General features: G+C 32.4%; 2 protein-coding genes, 1 long non-coding RNA gene and 1 pseudogene across 3 annotated transcripts; 3 read left to right on the top strand and 1 right to left on the bottom strand.

Annotated features, from left to right (window-relative positions):
- The first annotated feature begins 4,107 nt into the window (after positions 1 to 4,107).
- Positions 4,108 to 4,791, top strand: LOC137821674 (uncharacterized). The gene is made up of 2 exons (XR_011082860.1): positions 4,108 to 4,232; positions 4,341 to 4,791. It is a non-coding gene; the product is annotated as an uncharacterized lncRNA (long non-coding RNA).
- A 7,520-nt stretch (positions 4,792 to 12,311) lies between these two features.
- LOC137821137 (rust resistance kinase Lr10-like) lies at positions 12,312 to 13,955 on the top strand (annotated as a pseudogene).
- Positions 13,956 to 16,393: 2,438 nt separating this feature from the next.
- LOC137821136 (G-type lectin S-receptor-like serine/threonine-protein kinase At1g34300) lies at positions 16,394 to 17,993 on the top strand. The gene is made up of 2 exons (XM_068625583.1): positions 16,394 to 16,674; positions 16,789 to 17,993. The coding sequence occupies exons 1-2, from the start codon at positions 16,638 to 16,640 to the stop codon at positions 17,892 to 17,894; spliced, it is 1,143 nt and encodes a 380-aa protein (XP_068481684.1). The 5' UTR covers positions 16,394 to 16,637; the 3' UTR covers positions 17,895 to 17,993.
- Positions 17,994 to 18,988: 995 nt separating this feature from the next.
- Positions 18,989 to 21,528, bottom strand: LOC137821134 (LEAF RUST 10 DISEASE-RESISTANCE LOCUS RECEPTOR-LIKE PROTEIN KINASE-like 2.2). The gene is made up of 2 exons (XM_068625582.1): positions 21,238 to 21,528; positions 18,989 to 20,472 (listed from the first exon to the last, which is right to left on the bottom strand). The coding sequence occupies exons 1-2, from the start codon at positions 21,332 to 21,334 to the stop codon at positions 19,178 to 19,180; spliced, it is 1,392 nt and encodes a 463-aa protein (XP_068481683.1). The 5' UTR covers positions 21,335 to 21,528; the 3' UTR covers positions 18,989 to 19,177.

Genomic DNA, 21,528 nt, shown 5'->3' with positions numbered 1-21,528 from the left:
ATCATCTTATAAACTAAAAGAAAAAATTGGTTTCTAAACTAATTTTTATTATTGTTAAATAATTTATAAATTGATATCTAATTTGCAACTAAAGTTTATGCTACCAAATTTAGAAACTAAATAATTGGTAGTTAAAACCTTGGTTGCTAATTAGATACCAATTTAGAAACTATTTAACAATAATAGAAACTAATTTAGAAACCAAATATGACTTCACAGAAACTCTATTATTTTCAATAGGAATGTGGTCGACGCGTCTGAAGTGTGTACCCTAATGCAAGCAAAGGTTTGATCTTGGATTTCTGCAAAATCCCAATCTATTCCGGTCCCCATTTCCAGCTGGTGTTTGGAACCTATGAAATGTATACGTATGATTGTTTGATGTTTTTTGAGTTGTTAGTATGTGCAGTGTATTTGTTCGTTGGTATGGTGGTTACTGGTAGATGTTGGACTTTGTATGTATAAGGGTTGATCTACCCCCGAAGTGATTCATATTTATATATTCATGTCATTGCTAAAAAAATAAAAATAAAAATTTAGAAACCAAATTTTTTTAGTTTCTAAAATGGTCTCTAATTTAGTTACTATTGCAACTAATTATCTTGGTCTCTAAAAATTGATTTCTAGCATATCTTATCGACATATCTTATCCGCATGAAGAGTATCATAATCCACTATGACATCAAACGAGGAAATATTCTCTTTAACAGGAACTTCTGCCATAAAGTTGCTGATTTTGGTTTGGCCAAGCTTTGCAACAGGGACAATACTCGTATAACCCTGACTGTAAAATGAATAAGTGTTAAGACTCCTATGGATCTACTCTAAAACTGTAGATCTATAACTGTTGTAATACTGTTGCTGCAGCTGTTCCACGAATCTGAATTTACTAGTTTGTAGAATTAAATACATTTGGTTCTGATAAACGGAAGATAGTTTATTAATTTGGAAGATTTTTTATGTTTTATGTTGTTATTTTAGGTATGACATTACTTTTAATAGTCACTTTATCCTTTTAGAAGGCAGATGCATGATATTTGATTAGAGATGATTATGCTCTCTTTCATCGTATATTGTGTGTATATGATTGGAACATTCTTAAATACTCCAAAAAATATGCTAAGACTCCTCAAGCAGAGCAAATTCTTGCCAAGTTCAATTTCAGGTTGAAAAATGTGGCAGTGGTTCTATTGTGTGACACAAGATGCCACTGAATTTATGGCAGAAGATGAGTCTATTGATATTTCAGAGTTTTTTGAGACAATTGGCGTTCCCAAGTGCTGTAACTGATGCTGTCATAGTAGTACTGTCATCAACTACAACTCGAGATTCTTTTTAAGTCTTTAAGCATGTAGAAATAAAAAAAAAGTACGATAAATTACCTTAATCTTAATAAAATAATAGGTTTCCTATTTTATGATTTTGACTTTTGTGTTACAATACATATATAGGTTTTTTGACCATGGGGTTATTTTTTTTTTTAATTTTACTAAAATGGAGTCCGTTTAAAAAAAATTATAAATTTAGGCAAGTCGTGCTTAATTGGGACGACTTCATATGCAGAAGTCGTCCTAATTAGGCACGACTTCTGCTATGTCATACTAAAGTCGTGCCAACTTGGTACGACTTCTGTCCTGTCATACTGAAGTCGTGCCAACTTGGCATGACTTCTACTCTGTCATATTGAAGTCGTGCCAACTTGACACGACTTTTGTTCTGTCATACTGAAGTCGTGCCAACTTGGCTGGCACGACTTCTGCCACGTCATAATTTTTTATTTTATTTTTAATTTTATTGTTTATATATTGGGTATTAAGTTATGTAATGTTTAAAATTAATTTCTTCTCATTATTACGTGTTCTGTAAAATCATTACTTCTCAAGCTATTTATTTTGCAAATTTACAACAATAATTTTCTATTTATTTTTCAAATACAATAATTTTTCATTTATCTATTTATTTCCAAATTCAATAACAATTTTTTTCATTTTTTAATTAATCAAATAATCAAGTTATTGTATTACATTACCGTCAAACATGATCCATACACGATTATCCAATTTTTTGTTCCTTAAAACTAACACTCTTAGAAAATTATGTATCAAATTAATTTTTAAAATTACATAACTTACTACCCAATATATAAACAATAAATTAAAAAAAATAAAAATATGATGTGGCAGAAGTCATACCAAGTTGGCACAACTTCTGTATGACAGGGCAGAAGTCGTGCCAAGTTGGCACGACTTCAATATGACATGACAAAAATCGTGCCTAATTGGAACGATTTCTGCATATGAAGTCGTGCCGAATTGGCACGACTTACCTAAATTTGTAAATTTTTTTAAACGGAGTCCATTTTGGTAAAAACCAAAAAAATAACTCCATCATGATAAAAAAAAACCTACATATATATATTAAATAAAAGTGGATGAAAGAATGACACTGAGTGTGTTTCAATAATACCATTTCAATAAAATATAGATTCAAACTACTCATTGCTGTAGTAAGTACAAGGGTAGATCTGGCATTTCATGATGCTATTTTTGTCCTACTTGTCCAAACCACATTAGAAAAACATTTAAACGAAAAGGATTGAAGGAAGAAACAAACGATTGCAAATGTAGAACCAGTCTACGTAGAAAGAAGGAACAAGGATAGCACGTCACAACATGTGTAAATCAAAAAGAAAAACACATGTTGTCCTATCTGCTGTTAATAAACGTGTTAATAATATTTAATTAAAAATAGTTAAATTTATAAGAAAATAGAAACTTAACTAAGTCTTATAAAGATATTTTTATAGCAACAAGCCAAGATAAAGAATTAACTTGAACTAGTATTGTACCAGTATAGTGATAATAATAATAAATGATTTCGGTTTCATTTCCCTTAAAGTTTTATGAAAATATTCAATTTTTCCTGATTTATATCACTGGCTAATATAAAAGTATAAACTGAAATTTATTGGAAGATTAAAACTTTTTAAAGGTTAAATTGTTCAAAATTAAATAATTAAATAAAATGAGTATAAAAACTTAGTAAATAATCATTTATATGCTTCACTGCATGGTATATCTTGAAGTTGTAAATAAATAAATTTCTTTCTCTTAAGAATTTAACCTTTAACCATTCCTTTTTATGACAATATTTTTTTTTTATCATTCAATTGTGTAATATTTGGACTTGTAAAGAGAATGGTACAGCAGTGAAGAATGGTACAACATTTATGATCTACTGATATTCTTTTAATGAATAACTTTTTGGGAGAAATGCGAGCATTATATTTGATAGTGTTGTTAAGATTAATGATAATTAAAGTTAATACGAAGGTTAAAGAAAAAAAAAGTGTATAAAACACTCTCAAGTTAGTAGAATGATGAAATATTGTTGCTTAATGACAAGTAAAGTTTTTTTATCATAAATAAAAGATATAATAAATGTGATTTATTTTAGGGTGGTTCAACTCTCTTACAAAACAAAAGAGACAGTACACTTCAAGACAATTCTGATTGCCTATTCTGTTACCACTCTAACTAAAAAACGACTTAAAATTCAAATACTAATCACGTCTTATCAGCAACTATTAATTTAATACATACATATCAGGAGTTTTAGACACCAATTAGAGAATAAGAAACTCGTTGAAGATACATTTGACGAAATCTAAGACCAAACCTTAATTTGTGGTAAAGAGAAGACTTCAGAATAGTCTACCACTCCTCCGTTGAATAAACAATTATTCTTATGTATTAAAAAATCTCTCTTACGAATAACAAGTAAAAGTTGGTGTCTCAAAATTATAAATTATATTTGATTCTGAAAAACAGATAAAAATGACATAGAAGGAAGACTTCACTACAGCCACAACTTCTTCAGTCACATTATCATTTAATGAACTCCAAAATTAATTTCTAGATATAAAACGACGAAAGAGAAGACTTAGGAAAATGAGTTTAATATATAGTTCCAAACTTCACTGCCCCACACGACTCCATAATTTTCTAACCTTTTGAACGGGAAATTTCCTGTGAAATAATTCAGAAATTAAATAAAAAAAACGCGTTTTGAGGCACTTTATAAGTGAGTAGCATAACAAGTAAACTGCAACCTTGCACAGTGTTCTTTACAATCAACTGCAGTGACTTGAATTATTATTATATTTTTTCCAATGTCCTACACCAGCTCTAACAGCAACAATTCGGGAACTGTAATTCCTCCCATTGTCATAGGTAGGATTTAAACTGTCATATTTGTTGTTTTCATTTTCTGTTTTCTATTGATTTATTTGCAAGACCTTTTTGCTATGACTGAATAATGCTCTAATGATCTTAATGCAGGTGCCGTTATTGTGAAGGTTGCTATAATCTGTTTCATATGGCGTAGATGCCAAAGAAGAAATAAGGTTAAGGGTGATGGTGTTAATGGTGGTATTGCGGTATTGGATACTTCAAACACAGAGGAAGAAGAACCCCATGCAATCATGATGACTTTTACGGAAAGTGCACCGCGTAGTCAGAAGTAACAATGTGTGTCTAAGAACAGATATCGAACCCACAAGAAACAGTTGTATAATCAAGTAAAATATTCACTAAATATAAAATAGAATAATAAAACTGTATTGAAAGTTGTTGAGATAACAATGATTAATAAGAAAACAAGTCAAATAATTTGTTGCTTTAGTTGGAAAAATAGGGATTGAGTTTCATCTCTCCCACTCTCTTGTATTTTGATAAACATGATAATATTGTGTCATTTGATTGATATTGATGCTTGTATAAAAAATATTTATAACGATTTCTCGCATATAAAATTATTAAGATGTTTCCTAAATATTGATTTACGCATATTTATAAAAACAACTTATCATTAAGACTATATGTTGATAGCAATTAACACTTCAAATATGTTAAGCATTATCATTTGGGTTAGAAACTTAAAAGTACTTTCCAGTCAAATCTAAATTTTGAGATAAACATTATTAACAAAATGATAATACCAATCATCAATCAAGAATAAAATATTATGTTTATATATCACCTTTATACATAAGAGTTTGAACAAATTACTCCCAATTTCAAAGGATAGAATTAATCATACATAATGATTGTTACACGCAAGGAGAGCATGAAAAGAAGATCCATGATATTTCTCCTTGACGACTGCCTTCTCTAATGTTTCTCACACTTCCTATTCTCCCAATTGGGTTACAAGTCACTTAATGGTGTTTTCTCTTGATCTTGCACACTAGGGTTGTGCCTCAAGCCCCCTATTTAACCTAATTTTTTTGGGCTTAAGTGACTTGAGTGAACAAAACGTCATCCAACCCAACTTCACTGGTGCTATCTCGCTTGAGCGAGCTCCCCTAGTGGTGACATGGTTCTTTTGCACGTTTTGGGCAAATTTGGTGAGTGTTGATGCATTATAACTTTCTCTTTTTAGTTTTGTATATTTTCCTTTTGCCCAATTATCTCCATTTTTTCCTATAAACTTGAAATTTACACAAATTTGGGAATAAATCATTTTTATTTAAATTAAAATCATAAAATATCTAAAAAAGTGTAAATTCATAAATTAGAGGTTATTTTATACTTATTTTAACAATTAATACTCATAAATGTCTATATTTCAATATGAAATATTATTTAAATTTGACACTTATAAGACACTCACTATGGATAAATTTCCGAATGATATGGGAAGGGAGAAGCCAACACTACAACAAAATCATCAAATATTCTAAATTTGGTAGCAAAAGCCTTGGTTGCTAATTAGATACCAATTTAGAAATCATCTAACAATAATAGAAACTAATTTAGAAATTAAAAAAAGTCTCTAAAATAATTTCCAATTTAGTCACATAGTAACTAATTATTTTTTTTGTATCTAAAATTAATTTCCATTTTATAATTTTCTTGTAGTGTAATAAGGTTCACTGATTAACAACTAAGGATTGCAACTGATAATTACTGTTATCACTTCGGGTCAGGAGGTTTTGGGTCTATTTACAAAGGAAGTTTTAGTAATGGAACACGAACTTGTAAGAGTATTATTTTTAAATTCGAACTACAATTCATCTCTAAATATTTGTTCTCTTAGTAACATATATCATAGACAACTCAAACAAGAATTAACACAACAAACATATAATTATAAATAACTAACTGCAAAATAAAACTTAATAATATTCACAATACTAGTGTTTGTACCATTCACATCTTGAGCACTTTCTAGTGGATTTTCGAGTGTGCCCAGATTTGGTAGGAAGTTTTATAGGATTTGCTTTCCTCATGTGCTTCAAGCAAAACTTACATAGTATCTTATATGTATCTTTGAACAATAAGAAGTGATACTAATTATTCACATATACTTTCAAAATATTCGTATAATATTCGTATAATGCTCAATTAGATACACTTATCTTTGATAAATTAATCCATACCATCTAATTTCAAAGGAAAAACGTATTTAATTGACACAAAATAATAACAATATATTCTGTGTTCATCCAACTTTCTAAGTGTTAATGGTTTGTGGGAAGATGTTTTAGAGTCTTGTTGGATGTATATTGTATTTTTTAACTGCATATAAATGCACATAAGTGCACGTGATATTTTATTCTTCTGTTTTAATTGCTCATTTAATATTTACAGGTAACTGCTCATAAAATCATTTAAGAGTCAATTACTGCAAGTACTATAAATGTAATTATTGTTAGTAAAGAAAATAAAATAGCTTCATTTGATTTATTCTAGAAAAACCAACAATTGGTATCAGAGCTATCTTCTTGAGGGATCTGTGAGGTTAGTAAAGTGCATCAATGGAAGGAGGTTCCAATTTTTCAGCAATGGCACCACCTGTCTTTGATGGAGACAATTATCAAATGTGGGTTGTTCGTATGGAGACCTACCTAGAAGCATTAGATTTATGGGAAGCTGTAGACTATGAAATTCAGTCCCTTCCAAAAAACCCTACTATGGCACAAATAAAATCACGGAAGGAAAAGAAGATGAAAAGATCAAAGGCAAAAGCATGTCTATTTGCAGTTGTATTTCCTATGGTATTCACAAGGATAATGTCCTTGAAGTTAGCAAAAGCAATCTGGGATTACCTCAAGGCAGAATATGAAGGTGATGAGAGGATTCGTGGAATGCAAGTGTTGAATCTAATCAGGGAGTTTGAACTGCAGAGAATGAAGGAGTCAGTGTTAGAATGAGTGCCTTTAAACTAGAGGGGGGTGAATGGTTTAAAGAGGGTTTTCACAAACTTTTAAGTCTAGAATGAAATTATTTCAAGAAAACTTGAATCAGAATTCAGTTTGCCAAAAACACAAAGCAAATAAGCACAACACCAGAAAAACAAAAACAATCGGTTGTTTCACATAAACAATCGGTTGTTTATAGCAGTTCACAAAGATAAAACTGAATTTAAAGAGTTCAAGGGATAGAGAGATTGAACACATAGGTTTATACTGGTTCACTCTTAACCAAGAGCTACATCTAGTCTTCCCAGAAACCACTGGGGAATCCACTAAGCAATCAACCCTAGATTACTTACAACACCACCAAAGAAGTGACCTTGATCCCCCCAAGACACACAATTCCTTTGGCTCAGCACAACACCACTAAGAATGCTGATCTTGACAACCTCAAGAACACACAACACTTCTTAGCTTCACACACAGAGTTTCTTCAAAGGTACAAAGGATTACACTTGTTACAGAAATACAAGATGAAAATCCTATATCACACTCTCTTTGATCCAAGCAATCTCAAAAGCAATCTTCAACTCTTCAAAAGCAAAATCAGTGAAAAACTCAAATATGTTTTTCTTTGATTAAATCTAAGTTGTTGTTTGTTGCATAATCTGAACAAACTATTTATTGCATTCAAAGACTGGTCAAAGCATTTAAAATTGGAGTGTATTCAGTTATAAAATCATTTAATGCTCAGTCAAAGCACAAAACAGTTTTCTGTTATGGTCCCAAAACAAACAATCGGTTGAATGCTCAAATCAATTGGTTATTTTGGTTTGACAGCAAGTCAACCATCAAAAACAGTTTTCAACCTTTCTAAAAACACCTAAGTATAAAACAATCAGTTGTTTCGACAAAACAACAGGTTGTTTTTCACTTAGTTTGAAAAACACTTTTCTTTTAAAAGATTTAAGAATGCTTTAGCTTTGGATTCAATCAAGAGTGGATTTAACACATAAAATATACCCCAGATCCTATCTAAAGACAACTCAGCAACATCAAGCACATTCATCCTTCCATCAACCTTCAAAGGATTTGGATTCTTCAAAGCTTGAACACACTTGATTCAACAGCAGTCAGGATCCGTAAAAGAGTACTCTTACAAACTTCTAAGCATTGCCAACAAAGTGAGGTTGCTTGGATTTGTGTTAAAAGATTCAAGAATTGTGGAAGAATTGCTTGTAACAGTTCCAGAGAGGTTTGAAGCCACCTTAACAACCCTAGAGAACACAAAGAACCTATAAAAAATTTCTCTTGCAGAGCTCTTAAATGCTTTACAAGCATAAGAACAAAGAAGAGCCATGAGACAAGATGGAGCAATAGAAGGAGCCTTAACAGCCAAACATGAAGGTGGCTGGAGAAACAAAGGTAGCAAGATCAAGCAGAACCAGCAAGAAAATGGAGAAGTTGCTGCACACAATAACGACAAAAGGAGAAATTACCCTCCTTGTAAGCATTGCAACAAGTTAGGTCATCCACCGTTTAAGTGCTGGAGAAGACCTGATGCTAAGTGAACCAAGTGCAATCAATTTGGGCATGAAGCAGTCATTTGTAGAAACCAAAGTGAGCAACAAGATGTAAATGCTCAATTGCAAATGAGGAGGAAGATGTACTTTTCGTTGCAACTGGTTTCTCCAGCAATATTTCAAGTGCATCTTGGCTAATTGATAGTGGATGCACAAATCACATGACTTATGACAAAAACCTTTTCAAGGAGTTGAAGCCTTCAAAATTTTCAAAGGTCAAGATAGGCCATGGGGGTCACATTTCAGTAAAAGGAATAGGAACCATTGTTGTAGCAACACATTCAGGTACTAAAACTATTACTGATGTGTTATATAGACCAAAAATTTATTGAGTGTTGGTCAGTTGCTGCAAAAAGGCTTCAAGGTGTTTTTTTGAAGATAACCATTGTTTGATCAAGGATACTACATGACAAGATTTGTTCAAGGTACAAATGAGAGGCAAAAGTTTCTCATTAGATCTATTTCAGGAGGAGCTGACTAGTCAAGGGCTTCTCAAGATTCAAAAATCTGAAATGGAAGATGATCCACCAATTAAAGGCAATCAATTACTCTTTGACATATATCATAGATGTAGCGTTGCAATATGTGAACCTGCTGATCACAAAGAAGTTATCAATGACCCAAAGTCGAAAAAGGAAATGGAGGAGGAGGTGTATATGATTGAGAAGAACAAAACTCGGGAGCTTGTTGACATACCTCGAGATAGAAAGGTATATCAAATGGATGTCAAGTTAACAGTCCTAAATGGATTTCTTGAAGAAGAAATTTCTGTTGAGCAACCTAAAGGTTTCTTGTGGAAGGAAAAGAAGACGAAGTTTATAAGTTGTCTAAAGCTATTTATGGCTTAAAAGATGTTCCCAGAACATGGTATAACCGAATTGATGATTATCTTATCAGCTTAGGCTTTGACAAAAGTCTTTTGAAATCTGCACCTTATGTCAAATCAAAAGGTTTTGAATGGAGATTAAGCAAAGCGAGGATGAAAAAAATAAAAATTGCAGATTTGTTTACCAAGCTACTTCTAGCCAACAAGTTTGAGTTCTCAAGACTGAAGATTGTGATTTGCAATTCAAAAAATCAAGGAGCGTTGGATATTATGTTTTTTAACTGCATATAAATGCACATAAGTGCACATGATATTTTATGCTTATGTTTTAATTGCTGATTTAATATTTCTAGGTAACTGCTCATAAAATCATTTAAGAGTCAGTTACTGCAAGTACTATAAATGTAATTGTTAGCAAAGATAATAAAATATCTTCCTCTGGTTTATTCTAAAAAAACCAACAAGTCTAAACATGGGGTGGATCTAAAGATCAAACAAAAAACAAGAAATCTATGTGGTGGAGGGATTTGAAGAGGATCTAGATGTTGGAAGAATGGGGGAATGAGTTTGAAGATAATATTAGGTGGGATGTTAGGAAAGGAAAAAACATTTCCTTCTCGAAAGATAAGTATGGTTAAATGATATGACACTTAGTATAAAGTACCCAAGATTATTCCTTTTAACTAATGTCAAAGATGTCAAACTAAATCAACAGGGTAGATGGTCCAATAATGAATGGAAATGGAGTTTAAAATGGAGGAGAAGGTTGTTTGAGTGAGAATTGAACCTTCTATCTCAGCAGATGGACCAGTTAGTGAATATAGGACTGACTAAGGGTGAGGATAAGTGGTTATGGAAAGGGGAGTCTATGGAATATTCAATTAAATTTGCTTATAAAATTCCTAGAAATTTTTTGAGTGTAGAACATAGGGATGTTTATGTTTTTTTTCTGAAAAATTAAGGCTTTACCTATGTAAGTAATAGCATGGGAGAGTGTTGCTTATTAGAGTTGCAACCAGAGAAAAAATGACTAGGAGAGTGATGTTTTTGGAAACAAAGGTTTATATTATATGTGGATAGACACAAAATCTCATATGTTTTCACTTATAGAGTGACTTGGATGGTGTGGACACAGTGCTATAGGGGATAGGAGAGGTGTCTGTGAGTCACTATAATAAAATATCAAACCTCTAGACCTTTTCACTAATAAGATTACTAAAATATATAAACTTAGTGTGGACAAGCATGTAGATGGTAATAATAGGTGAATTGTGGAAATATATAAATAATATTATTTTTAAGGAACGAAAGTGGACTTTTAAAAATTTTCATGATAACTCAATTAAAAGTTTGATATTGGATTACAAATAAAGAGATTAGCTAATTTACATACTCTTTCAATTGTGTATGAACCTATGTTAAGACAAAAACAAATAAAAAAGAAATGGTTTTAGTAGGAGCTAGTTTTTTTTGAAAAGTTTTTGGTAGGTATAAAATATCAAAGATATGAATTACCAAATTAGATATGAAGAAATGAAAAAAAATTCTGTTATTGAACTCAATAAGTTTATACAAATCTGCACTGTACTGGAAAAGGTATTTGGGTATCTATTTTACAGGGTTTGGTGTGTTCATGAGTATGCAGTTCAACAATAAATACAGAGGGAGAGGAAATAGGAGATTTATCTTCGGATAAAAATTTTACAGTAGAGACAAAAAGGATTTACTCTAAATCTTCTTTCTCTTATTTTAATTGGTGTTTGAATCATTTGGTTTGTATGGATTGATTTGTTGATGTTTCTCGAAGATTTTGTTTATCTTAGTTTTTTTTATTTTGTTTGTTTGGTAGGTATTTCTTAAGGGGTGGAGGAGGTTAAAGTACAATTATATAAGGGTTATATCACTTGATAAAAAAAATTAGCAAAGCATAGTAAAGGTTGGAAGGGATACTGTTGTCGTGTAATGGAAAGTGGAAAGCACTTAAGCAATGCCTGGCTCTGGTGTTGTGTGGGATTCAATTCAAATCTCTATTACTATGTAAAGGTTTTGTTTGTTTTCATATGGTGTTCCACTTATATTTTAGTTTGGATTCTTAGTCAAGTCTCTTTTTACAACCCAACTAATTCTTAGGGTATATACATTATTTATAACTTCTCTTTAGAGTTCTTATACAATTGACTTTCTTCCACTTTAGTTAAAAGCTGTGTTGACTTTTTTTATATATAGATTGGAACATCTCAATTTATTTATTATCGATTCAAAAAATAAGTCAAAGTTCATGTTTCAAAATTTATATATTATAATTAGATTCAAAAACGACAGATTTGGTTTATGAAATAAATCCCCACACTATAAAACGAAAAGGATCCAGAGTTAGAGAGCTAGAAAGGAGTTGAGTTAGAAAGCTTTATATTAGTGTAAAATTATTATAATTAATTAAATACAAATTTAAAAATTAGATTATAAATTTTATTAATAATAAAAATAAATATCAATAATTTTTTTAATTTCTAAAGATTTCACTACTACCACAACTTCAAAATCTTCAACTACATTATCATTTAATAAGAGTCTTCCAATAAAATGCATTTAATATAGTTCCAAACTTCACTGTCCCACACCATTCCATAATTTTCAAATCTTTTGTACCACAAATTTACTGTGAAATAACTAAGAAATTCAAGAAACAAAAAACGCGTTTTGAGGCACTTTATAAGTGAGTAGCATAACAGGTCAACTGCAACCTTGTATGGTGTTCTTTGCAATCAACTGCAGTGATTTGAATTATTATTATATTTTTTCCAATGTCCTACACCGGCTCTACAACCACAGATAACAGCAACGATTCTGACAATTCGGGAATTGTAATTGCCACTGTCATAGGTAGGATTTAAACTGTCATATTTGTTGTTTTCATTTTCTGTTTTTATGTTGATTTATTTGCAAGACCTTTGTTCTGACTGAATAATGCTCTGATGATCTTAATGCAGTTGTCATTCTTGTGAAGCTTGGTATTTTCTTTTGCATATTGCGAATATGCATAAGAAGAAATCAGGTTAATGGTGTTAATGGTGGTATTGGATACTTTAAACAAAAAGGAAGACCAGATAAACAATTTATGACACTCACTATGGATAAATTTCTGAACGATATGGAAAGGGAGAAGCCAATTAGGTTCACTGATCAGCAGCTAAGGATTGCAACTGATAATTAATCTTACCACTTGGGATCAGGAGGTTTTGGGTCTGTTTACAAAGGAAGTTTTAGTAATGGAACCATTATAGCTGTGAAAGTTCTACTTGGGAGTTCTGACAAAATAATTGATCAACAGTTTATGGCAGAAGTGGGTACCATTGGTAAAGTACATCATTTCAATCTAGTTCGTCTATATGGGTTTTGCTTTGAAAGAAACCTGAGAGCACTGGTTTATGAGTACATGGTGAATGGGTCGCTTGAAAAGTACCTTTTTCATGAAAGCACAATCTTATCATTTGAAAAGCTCCATGAGATTGCAATTGGTACAGCAAGAGGCATTGCTTACTTGCATGAAGAGTGTCAGCAGAGAATAATCCACTATGATATTAAACCAGGAAATATTCTGTTGGATAGGAACTTTTGTCCTAAAGTTGCTGATTTTGGTTTGGCCAAGCTTTGCAACAGGGATCATACTCACATAAGCATGACTGGGGGTAGGGGGACTCCTGGTTATGCTGCACCTGAACTTTGGATGCCATTTCCTGTTACTCACAAGTGTGATGTTTACAGCTTTGGCATGCTGTTATTTGAAATCATTGGCAGGAGAAAAAACCATAACCTTAACGTTCCAGAAAGTCAGGTTTGGTTTCCAATGTGGGCTTGGGAAAAATTTGGTGCTGGAGAAGTGGGGGAGTTGATAACTTGCTGTGGAATAGAGGACAAAGATAGGGAGATTGCAGAAAGAATTGTTAATATAGCTTTGTTATGTGTTCAACACAGGCCAGAAGCAAGACCTATAATGAGTGTTGTGGTGAAAATGTTGGAAGGTTCTTTTGATGTTCCAAAGCCTCCAAACCCATTTCAATACCTGATTGGTTGGGTTCCACCCACTCCTGACACTGCCACAAGTATCAGTTCTGACTCTTCAGCATTGGTAACCAAATCTGTCCCTGTACTTCCCATTCATGATACGACCTACGAGATTGAATTAGCGTCTGCGTAAAATTTGTTTTGTTAATCCTTCTGTACTCCTAATATGTGACAAATTTATTTTTGTTCATTTTACATTTTTGAGTTCATCAAATGTATCTACCAAGTGAATTGTATCTCTGTATTTCAAATAAGTAACTGAATAATTATTTTACTTTTAGAATTAGTGTTAATATATTGAACCCAAAGATGAACATATGAAAAGGGGGGCAGAATCTACGAGGGTACAAAGGATAACTTGGTAATGATGACACTGCAGCAGTGACCATTGTTCTTGCGGTGGTTGTGGTGGTAGCCACCTGTAACTTGGATGGTGTTCATAAGGGTCATGGCAAGGTGACCATTAGATTTGTTGTTATGAAGGTGAGGAAGAAATTTGATATCTTGTATGTATCTTATCTTTGATAAACTGACCCGTACAATCTAATTTCTCTTAACAAATTAATTAACAAGCACAACCTGACGTAAAAAAAAATGGAAAAACATCTTCAATTGACAGAAAATAATAATAATACATTTTTCGAGTTCATCCCACTTTCAAAGTCTCAATGACTTTACTATCACACAATTGAGTTATAGTATGTGTAAGTTTTTTGTTAAAAACTTTAAGAATAGCCAATGACAGTAATTCTTATATATCAATCATGAGACTTTAGGATAGCTAGTTTCAAAGTAAACTTGTATTATTTTCACACCTCCAAGACATATATTGACAGAAATTTGTTATCTCATTTTATTTTTGAAAAAGTGTAACATGGGCAAATATGTGCCTACTTCCCCTGGTGCCAACTCTTCATTTACTTCCTTTTAAAAGTAAACATTCACACCATCCTTCATTTTTCCTTTGGTATTTAGAAGTGTTCCGATCAAGTGATCACATATATTTTACTCCATTTGTATTGCATCTAAAATAGTATTTCACATGTAACATTGACTAATATGAAAAAAAATATGGATTTCTTTTTCTATATGTCTATCATAGTTCCTCTTTTCATTTTTCGGAAACACATTGATGTCATTCACTTTTTCTAATGAAGTGGGGAAATCCTATTCACTTTCCTCCGTTAATCCAATCAGACGTTTTTTAATAATAAAATCGTGATGGAGTTTCAAACTCAAAAGAGAATAATAATTCAGATGTGGTGATTGATCCTAGAAATATTATCTCAATGAACTTATGAACTTAAGGTCAAAATATTAACGTTGATAAGAATAAAAATGTGTTTCAAACTCCTCGATTAAAATTGTTCATATGATGTATCTTCTTCAAATATGAATGTTTTATGATCCTTAATACTTAAACCTGATATATGTAAACAAGTAATTGATAATACAAAACAAATTACACGAACATAGGAAGAATCACCAACAATAGCATCAAACTTCAACCTCAAATATTCAATATGAATGGAATTAGATAATTATATGTGTCGAAAGACATTCAAATTTTACAATAGTGTAGTGTGGAGGTCGGTTGACAATTTATCCTTCATTTTTTATTTTTTTAAATCACTACAAGAAAAATTATGAAATAGAAACTAATTCTAGAGACAAAGATAATTAGTTAGTGTAGTGACTAAATTAGAGACCATTTTATTTTAGAGACTAAAAAAATGTTTGATTTTTAAATTAGTTTTTATTAATTTTAAATAGTTTCTAAATTGGTATCTAATTAGATACCAAAGTTTTACCTACCGATTATTTAGATTCTAAATTTGGTAGCAAAAATTTTCGTAGCTAATTAGATACAAATTTATAAACCGCTTAAAAATAATAAACTAATTTAGAAACCAAAATTTGTTTTAGTCTCTAAAATGTCTTTAATTTAGTCTTTTTTTTTTCAGCAAATAGCAATGAAATTAAATGAGACCACTTCAGGAGTGGTCCAACCCTTATACAGCAAAATGATTCTCCCAAAGAACTTTTCCATCTACATATCAACCAAAAGACCTCTTACTGTCTATCTCATCTCTACCAATAATAAAAGAAACCTAAGAATCAACCTTTTACATAAAACTAAACTGCATGTATACATACCAAGGGTTGAAGACACCAATCAGAGAATGAGAAATTACCTGACAGTATATTTGATGAGATCCAGGACCAAACCTCAATGTGTGTCAGAGAGAAAACTTCAGTATGATCAACCACTCTATCTTTAAATAAACAGTGATTCATGTGCCTCCATATCTCTGCCACCTTTAATTTAGTCAATATAGTAACTAATTATTTTTTATCTTTAAAATTAGTTTTTATTTAATATTTTTTTTTTTCAGAAATACATGGAGGTTAAGGGAAAATAGTATATAAAAAATTGTTGAGTAAAATGATGAGACATAATTGTTACTTTTATATACTGTTAGATTCAGAAAGAGCAGGTTTGGTTTATGAAGTCAACACACTAAGAAACAAAAAAGGGAGAGTTAGAGCTAGAAAGGTTTACGTTGTCGGCAGTGTGAAGGCACATAAAAGGAAGAGTTGAGTACTACCACAACTTCAAAATCTTCAACATCATTATCATTTTATGATTAATTAATATAGTCCCACACCATTCCAGACATTAACTTCTACATATTAAACGACAAAAGAGAACACTTCACTGACTCTTCCATGTAATGCATTCACATTATTCAGAGTGTTAATTGGCATGGGAGTTTTCTGTCGAAATTTCTTCGAAATTCACTAAAACGGTGTTTCTTTTGACCTATATGATGCATCACTAATATATATTAGAAGGTACTCAGTTTCACTAAGCAAATAAACTGGGAATTGCAGTAGTCTACTAAGTTTATCTTTTGTTCCACTTTTTCACTTACTATAACATTCAATTCTTATCTATTGCCTAATGTCAGAAACTACTATAATTATCATCATCTTCGCAGGTATGATTTTAACCAACCCTTTTGGTTTGAATTCATCTTCCGTCATGATTTTGTTGTTTTTATGGTTTAGTGATCAAGATTTGAGTTTGACTGACATATGCTAATGTATTGCAGGTGTATTTTTTGTGATATTTTGTACTTTTATATGGCTACAACCCAAATTTAATTATGGTAAAGACTCACAATTTATGACACTCACCATGGATAAATTTCTGAACGAGATTGAAAAGGAGAAGGTGATCAGGTTCACTGAACAGCACCTAAGAATTGCAACTGATAACTATTCTTACTTGATGGGGTCAGGAGGTTTTGGAAAAGTCTATAAGGGAATTTTTAGTGATGGAACCATTGTAGCTGTGAAAGTTCTGCATGCCCTTTCTGAAGAGAGAATTGAGGAGCAGTTTATGGCCGAAGTGGGAACAATTGGAAAAATTCATCATTTCAATCTGGTTCGACTCTATGGTTTTTGTTTGGAAAGAAACTTCACAGCACTGGTTTATGAGTACATGGTGAATGGTTCTCTTGACAAGTTTTTGTTTAATTCAGACAAGGCCATAGGTTTTGAAAAGCTTTATGAGATTGCAGTTGGAACAGCCAAAGGCATTTCTTACTTGCATGAAGAGTGTCAACAAAGAATTATCCACTACGACATAAAACCAGGAAATATTCTCTTGGACAGAAACTTGAATGCTAAAGTTGCTGATTTTGGTTTAGCCAAACTATGCAATAGAGAGAATACTCATATTACCTTGACTAGGGGTAGAGGAACTCCTGGTTATGCTGCACCTGAGCTTTGGTTGCCAAATTTTCCCGTAACTCAGAAGTGTGATGTTTACAGCTTTGGAATGCTGTTATTTGAAATCCTTGGAAGGAGAAGAAACTTTAACATTGAGCTTGGTGAAAGCCAGGAGTGGTTTCCAATGTGGATTTGGAAAAAGTTTGAGGGTGAAGAAGCAGAAGAATTGATGGTAGCATGTGGGATAGAGGATGAAAAAGAGAGTGCAGAAAGAATGGTGAAGGTAGCTCTGTCATGTGTTCAGTATAAGCAAGAATCAAGACCTATAATGAGTGTTGTGGTGAAGATGTTAGAAGGTTCAGTTGAAATTCCAAAACCTCTAAACCCTTTTCCGCACCTTGTTTATGAGATTCTTCCACTGCCACCATCACCTGGCAACACTTCAGAGATGGTAACAGAATCCAGCCTTGAACCTTCTACCTAAATTTTATTCAATGACACCAAAGATCAATCACTACAAGCTGTTCATAACTGTACTTATTTCCTCTGTGAATGATAACAAAGCATTCATATATTTCTGTAACACCACCAAGTAATTTTACTTTTCTGTTCCTGAGTTAGCATCATGCATCAAAAGCATAATTATGTGTTTATGTGTTTGAGTTAGTGGTTATGTGTTTGTGGGTTAGGTGACAAATTTTGTTGTTTGAAACATAGAAAACGACGTCGTTTTGAAATGTTTTCTTGCATCCATGATAGAATGACATGGTGTTTTTTTTCTTGCATCCATATAACAGGGGAAGTAAGTGTGATGGATTAGGAGTGGGATGTGAAAGAGATGTTCTATATTCAAATCACAAAAGTTATAATAGTATTGGATGTCCACATGAGAATGTTATGGTAGGCATCTAAACTCAGTCTAGAAAGAGACTAAATTGTATTAAAGATGTACTCGTTTTTGTAGAAGATGTGAAAGGAGCTTATGAGTGGAGTGTACGTGGATCATTTACTTGATGTATAGTGGAAAAATATTCTAGTAATAATTAAAATAAAGGTAAGAAGGTTATTGATAATGAAGATGGTATTGGAGAACATATAATTTCTATTTTTAATTTTTGGTAAGAATAAAATTTGCATCTTCTAAAAATATATAAATTAAACAGAATATAATATCATGAAGAATTGAATTTAAAAAAGACACATAAATAATTTAAAATGGAAAGAGTATAAATCAAAGTGCTATACTCATGTTTCTATTTTTGTTTGGTACATGAATTCCTGGTTAGTAATGATTAGAATATAGTCATTCCTATGATTACCAAAAACGTAGAAAGCTTTCACTCCCTTCCTCCTCTGGTTTAGTGAACTCACAAAGTTCTTGTTGCAGAAACCACTGAATGTGCCCTGTAATTGTAGATTCAACAAAGCTCAAAACAATATCTATAGTGTTATGATACAATCAGTACACTCATTCTAGATCTAGGTAAAGAGAAAAAGAATCAATCAATACTAGAATTATAACAGATAAAAAAAACAAAATAAAGATTATCCACCTCTATAAAGAGAAACAATTAAGAATTAAAAAAGATACAATTAATATTAGCATCATTCTATAACTCTCTTATATATATCCTTTAATAAACAAAATTCTTGTTGCAGAATTGTTGCCAAGGTGTACCGCAGAATGTGCACTGTAATTGTAGATTCAACAAAGCTCAAAACGACTCATTGAATGCACAACAATATCTGTAGTGTTATATGATACAACTAAGTTCGTTCTTCGATCTCAAATACATTGCGCTTGATTTTGGAGCCAGATTTGGAGTTTGATGTTGTTTCCCATGACTCAGAAGCATCTGAATCTGCAGCACTGCTTCCTTTCTGAGTCAAGTTTGGCTTAACAGAGTGCAGGTTTTGGAAGGGAAATGGAGGTGGAGAAATTTGAATCTCACCCTCAAGCATCTTCACCACAGTACTCATAAGAGGTCTATCATCAGGTGAATACTGAACACACCACAGAGCCACCTTTGACATTCTCTCACCTTTCTCCTTGTCTTTCTCTTCAATTCCACAAAGTGAAAGCATTAACAACAACTCATTATTCTCATACATATCCCATGTCCACTGTGGAAGCCATTGTTGAGATTCTCTGTACTTATCATCAAAATGCCTTCTCCTCCCAACCATTTCAAAGAGGAGAATACCAAAACTATAAACATCACACTTGTGAGTCACTGGAAAAGGCTTCCACATCTCAGGTGCAGCATATCCCCTTGTTCCTCTAAAGTGTGTGTTCACTGAAACGTTACTTTCTCTGCTGCAAAGCTTAGCAAGGCCAAAATCTGCCACCTTGGGTTCCAAGTTCATGTCAAGAAGAACATTCTCTGGTTTAATATCATAATGAATTATTCTCTTTTGACACCCTTCATGCAAATAAGCAATTCCTTTTGCTGTTCCAATTGCAATCTCAAGAAGCTTCCCCAACTCTATGTCTTGGTTCTGGCTGCCAAACAAGTGCTTGTCCAAAGACCCATTTTCCACATACTCATAAACAAGAGCTCGCTTCTCACGGTGGAAGCAGAAGCCATATAATTTGACTAGATTGACATGGTAAGTTCTTCCAAGGGTGCCAACTTCTGCTTTTAGTTGCTCTTCCATTCCCATGTCTAAACTGTTGATAACTTTGACAGCCACATCATCTCCATTGGACAATTCTCCTTTGTAGACAACCCCAAAAGCACCTGAACCCAATATGGTTGAGTAGTTCCATGTGATCATATCCAGTTCCTCAGGAGAGAATCTGATGGGTTTCTCCTTGTTGATATTGCTTATGAATCTTTCCATTGTTTCAAACTCAGTTTTGGAACCTTGAACTGTGGAAGCTGGTGTTATTACTACTTCAACTTCTCCAGTTGAAGGAAACGAATTTGATGCTTTATTAGGACCCTTCTCTGTGCTCGGAAGCTGGGCATATGCAGGAATTGCTTCTCCTGCCTTCTTTAAGCATTCAACAATGGCATATACTATTGCTAGAATAGCTACCAGTCCCACCACTCCAGAAGCTGAAAATTGAAACAGAACACAAAAAGTTTACTCTTCTAATCAACCACAGGTGGATTCAGTGGTATATATAACATGCTTTCTGTATAAGCTATCTACTTTTCATTTTACCTGCACAATTTGCCACAGTATTTGACTTTTTAGATTCTTTTTATATACAGAAATTAAAACTCCATTATCAAGAATTAAAGATTGAAAGTAGAAAAATTGAAGATATCACACTAAGAATTTAATGGAGATGAACTTGAACAGAATTATTAGTGGGTTGAATCTCATTTCACAGCCAAAAACAAAAGAGAATAATTTCTCAACCCATCATGATCCGTTTCAACATCTCTAGTTATTAAAATGAGTACTTTGAGAGTAGAACAAATGTGATAGGATATTTGAAGATAATAAGGATGCATGTGAAGCACTTATAATTCCTAGAGTGCATAATCCAAATCTGTAAAAGCACAACAAAACCAGTTCTTTTTCAATTAACATAAACTGATATCTTGATTTAGATTTCAGACACTTTTTATTTTATCAGTAAAGAATTATATAAATAAAATGGATCATTTCAGATACTCCAACCTTTGTACAGAATCCAAACTCAAACTGTTACTACTTTACCAAATACATATTCCTGTTAAAGCTTAAGCCTTTTAGCTAAATCTAAAATTAAACTTATACTTCAAATTGGGAGAGAAGTAAATTTAAGACTGATGATAAGAGATAGATGCATATATACCAAGTTGGATGATATTGTGATGTGATTTGCTTACCAATGGAGGCTATTACTGTCCATTCCATAAAATGGTCAAACTGGTTCTGCGCCTGAGTCTGAAAATCGTCAGGAGGAGAAGAAAATCGAAAACTCATGTTTATTCTCTATGTAATGACCCTGGAGACAAAACTTAACAATGAAATTTGGATCAGCAGAAGCCTCCAACACCATGCAAATTTAATACAAAAGAAGGATAGAAAGAGAGAAAGAAGAAGAAACAGTGTTTCTCAGACCAAGTCTAATGTACATAAGACATTTCTAATACCACAGTACATATTTCGTTTACGAC

The sequence above is a fragment of the Phaseolus vulgaris genome, chromosome 9, assembly GCF_000499845.2.
Source record: "Phaseolus vulgaris cultivar G19833 chromosome 9, P. vulgaris v2.0, whole genome shotgun sequence".
Lineage (NCBI taxonomy): Eukaryota > Viridiplantae > Streptophyta > Magnoliopsida > Fabales > Fabaceae > Phaseolus > Phaseolus vulgaris.
This window is presented reverse-complemented; position numbering and strand designations above follow the sequence as displayed.

Coding starts and splice junctions, on each gene's coding strand:
- LOC137821136 (XM_068625583.1), top strand. CDS start 16,638: ATGTCAGAAACTACTATAATTATCATCATCTTCGCAG. Junction 16,675..16,788: donor AATTATCATCATCTTCGCAG/GTATGATTTTAA, acceptor AATGTATTGCAG/GTGTATTTTTTGTGATATTT.
- LOC137821134 (XM_068625582.1), bottom strand. CDS start 21,334: ATGAGTTTTCGATTTTCTTCTCCTCCTGACGATTTTCAGACTCAGGCG. Junction 20,473..21,237: donor GACAGTAATAGCCTCCATTG/GTAAGCAAATCA, acceptor TTCAATTTTCAG/CTTCTGGAGTGGTGGGACTG.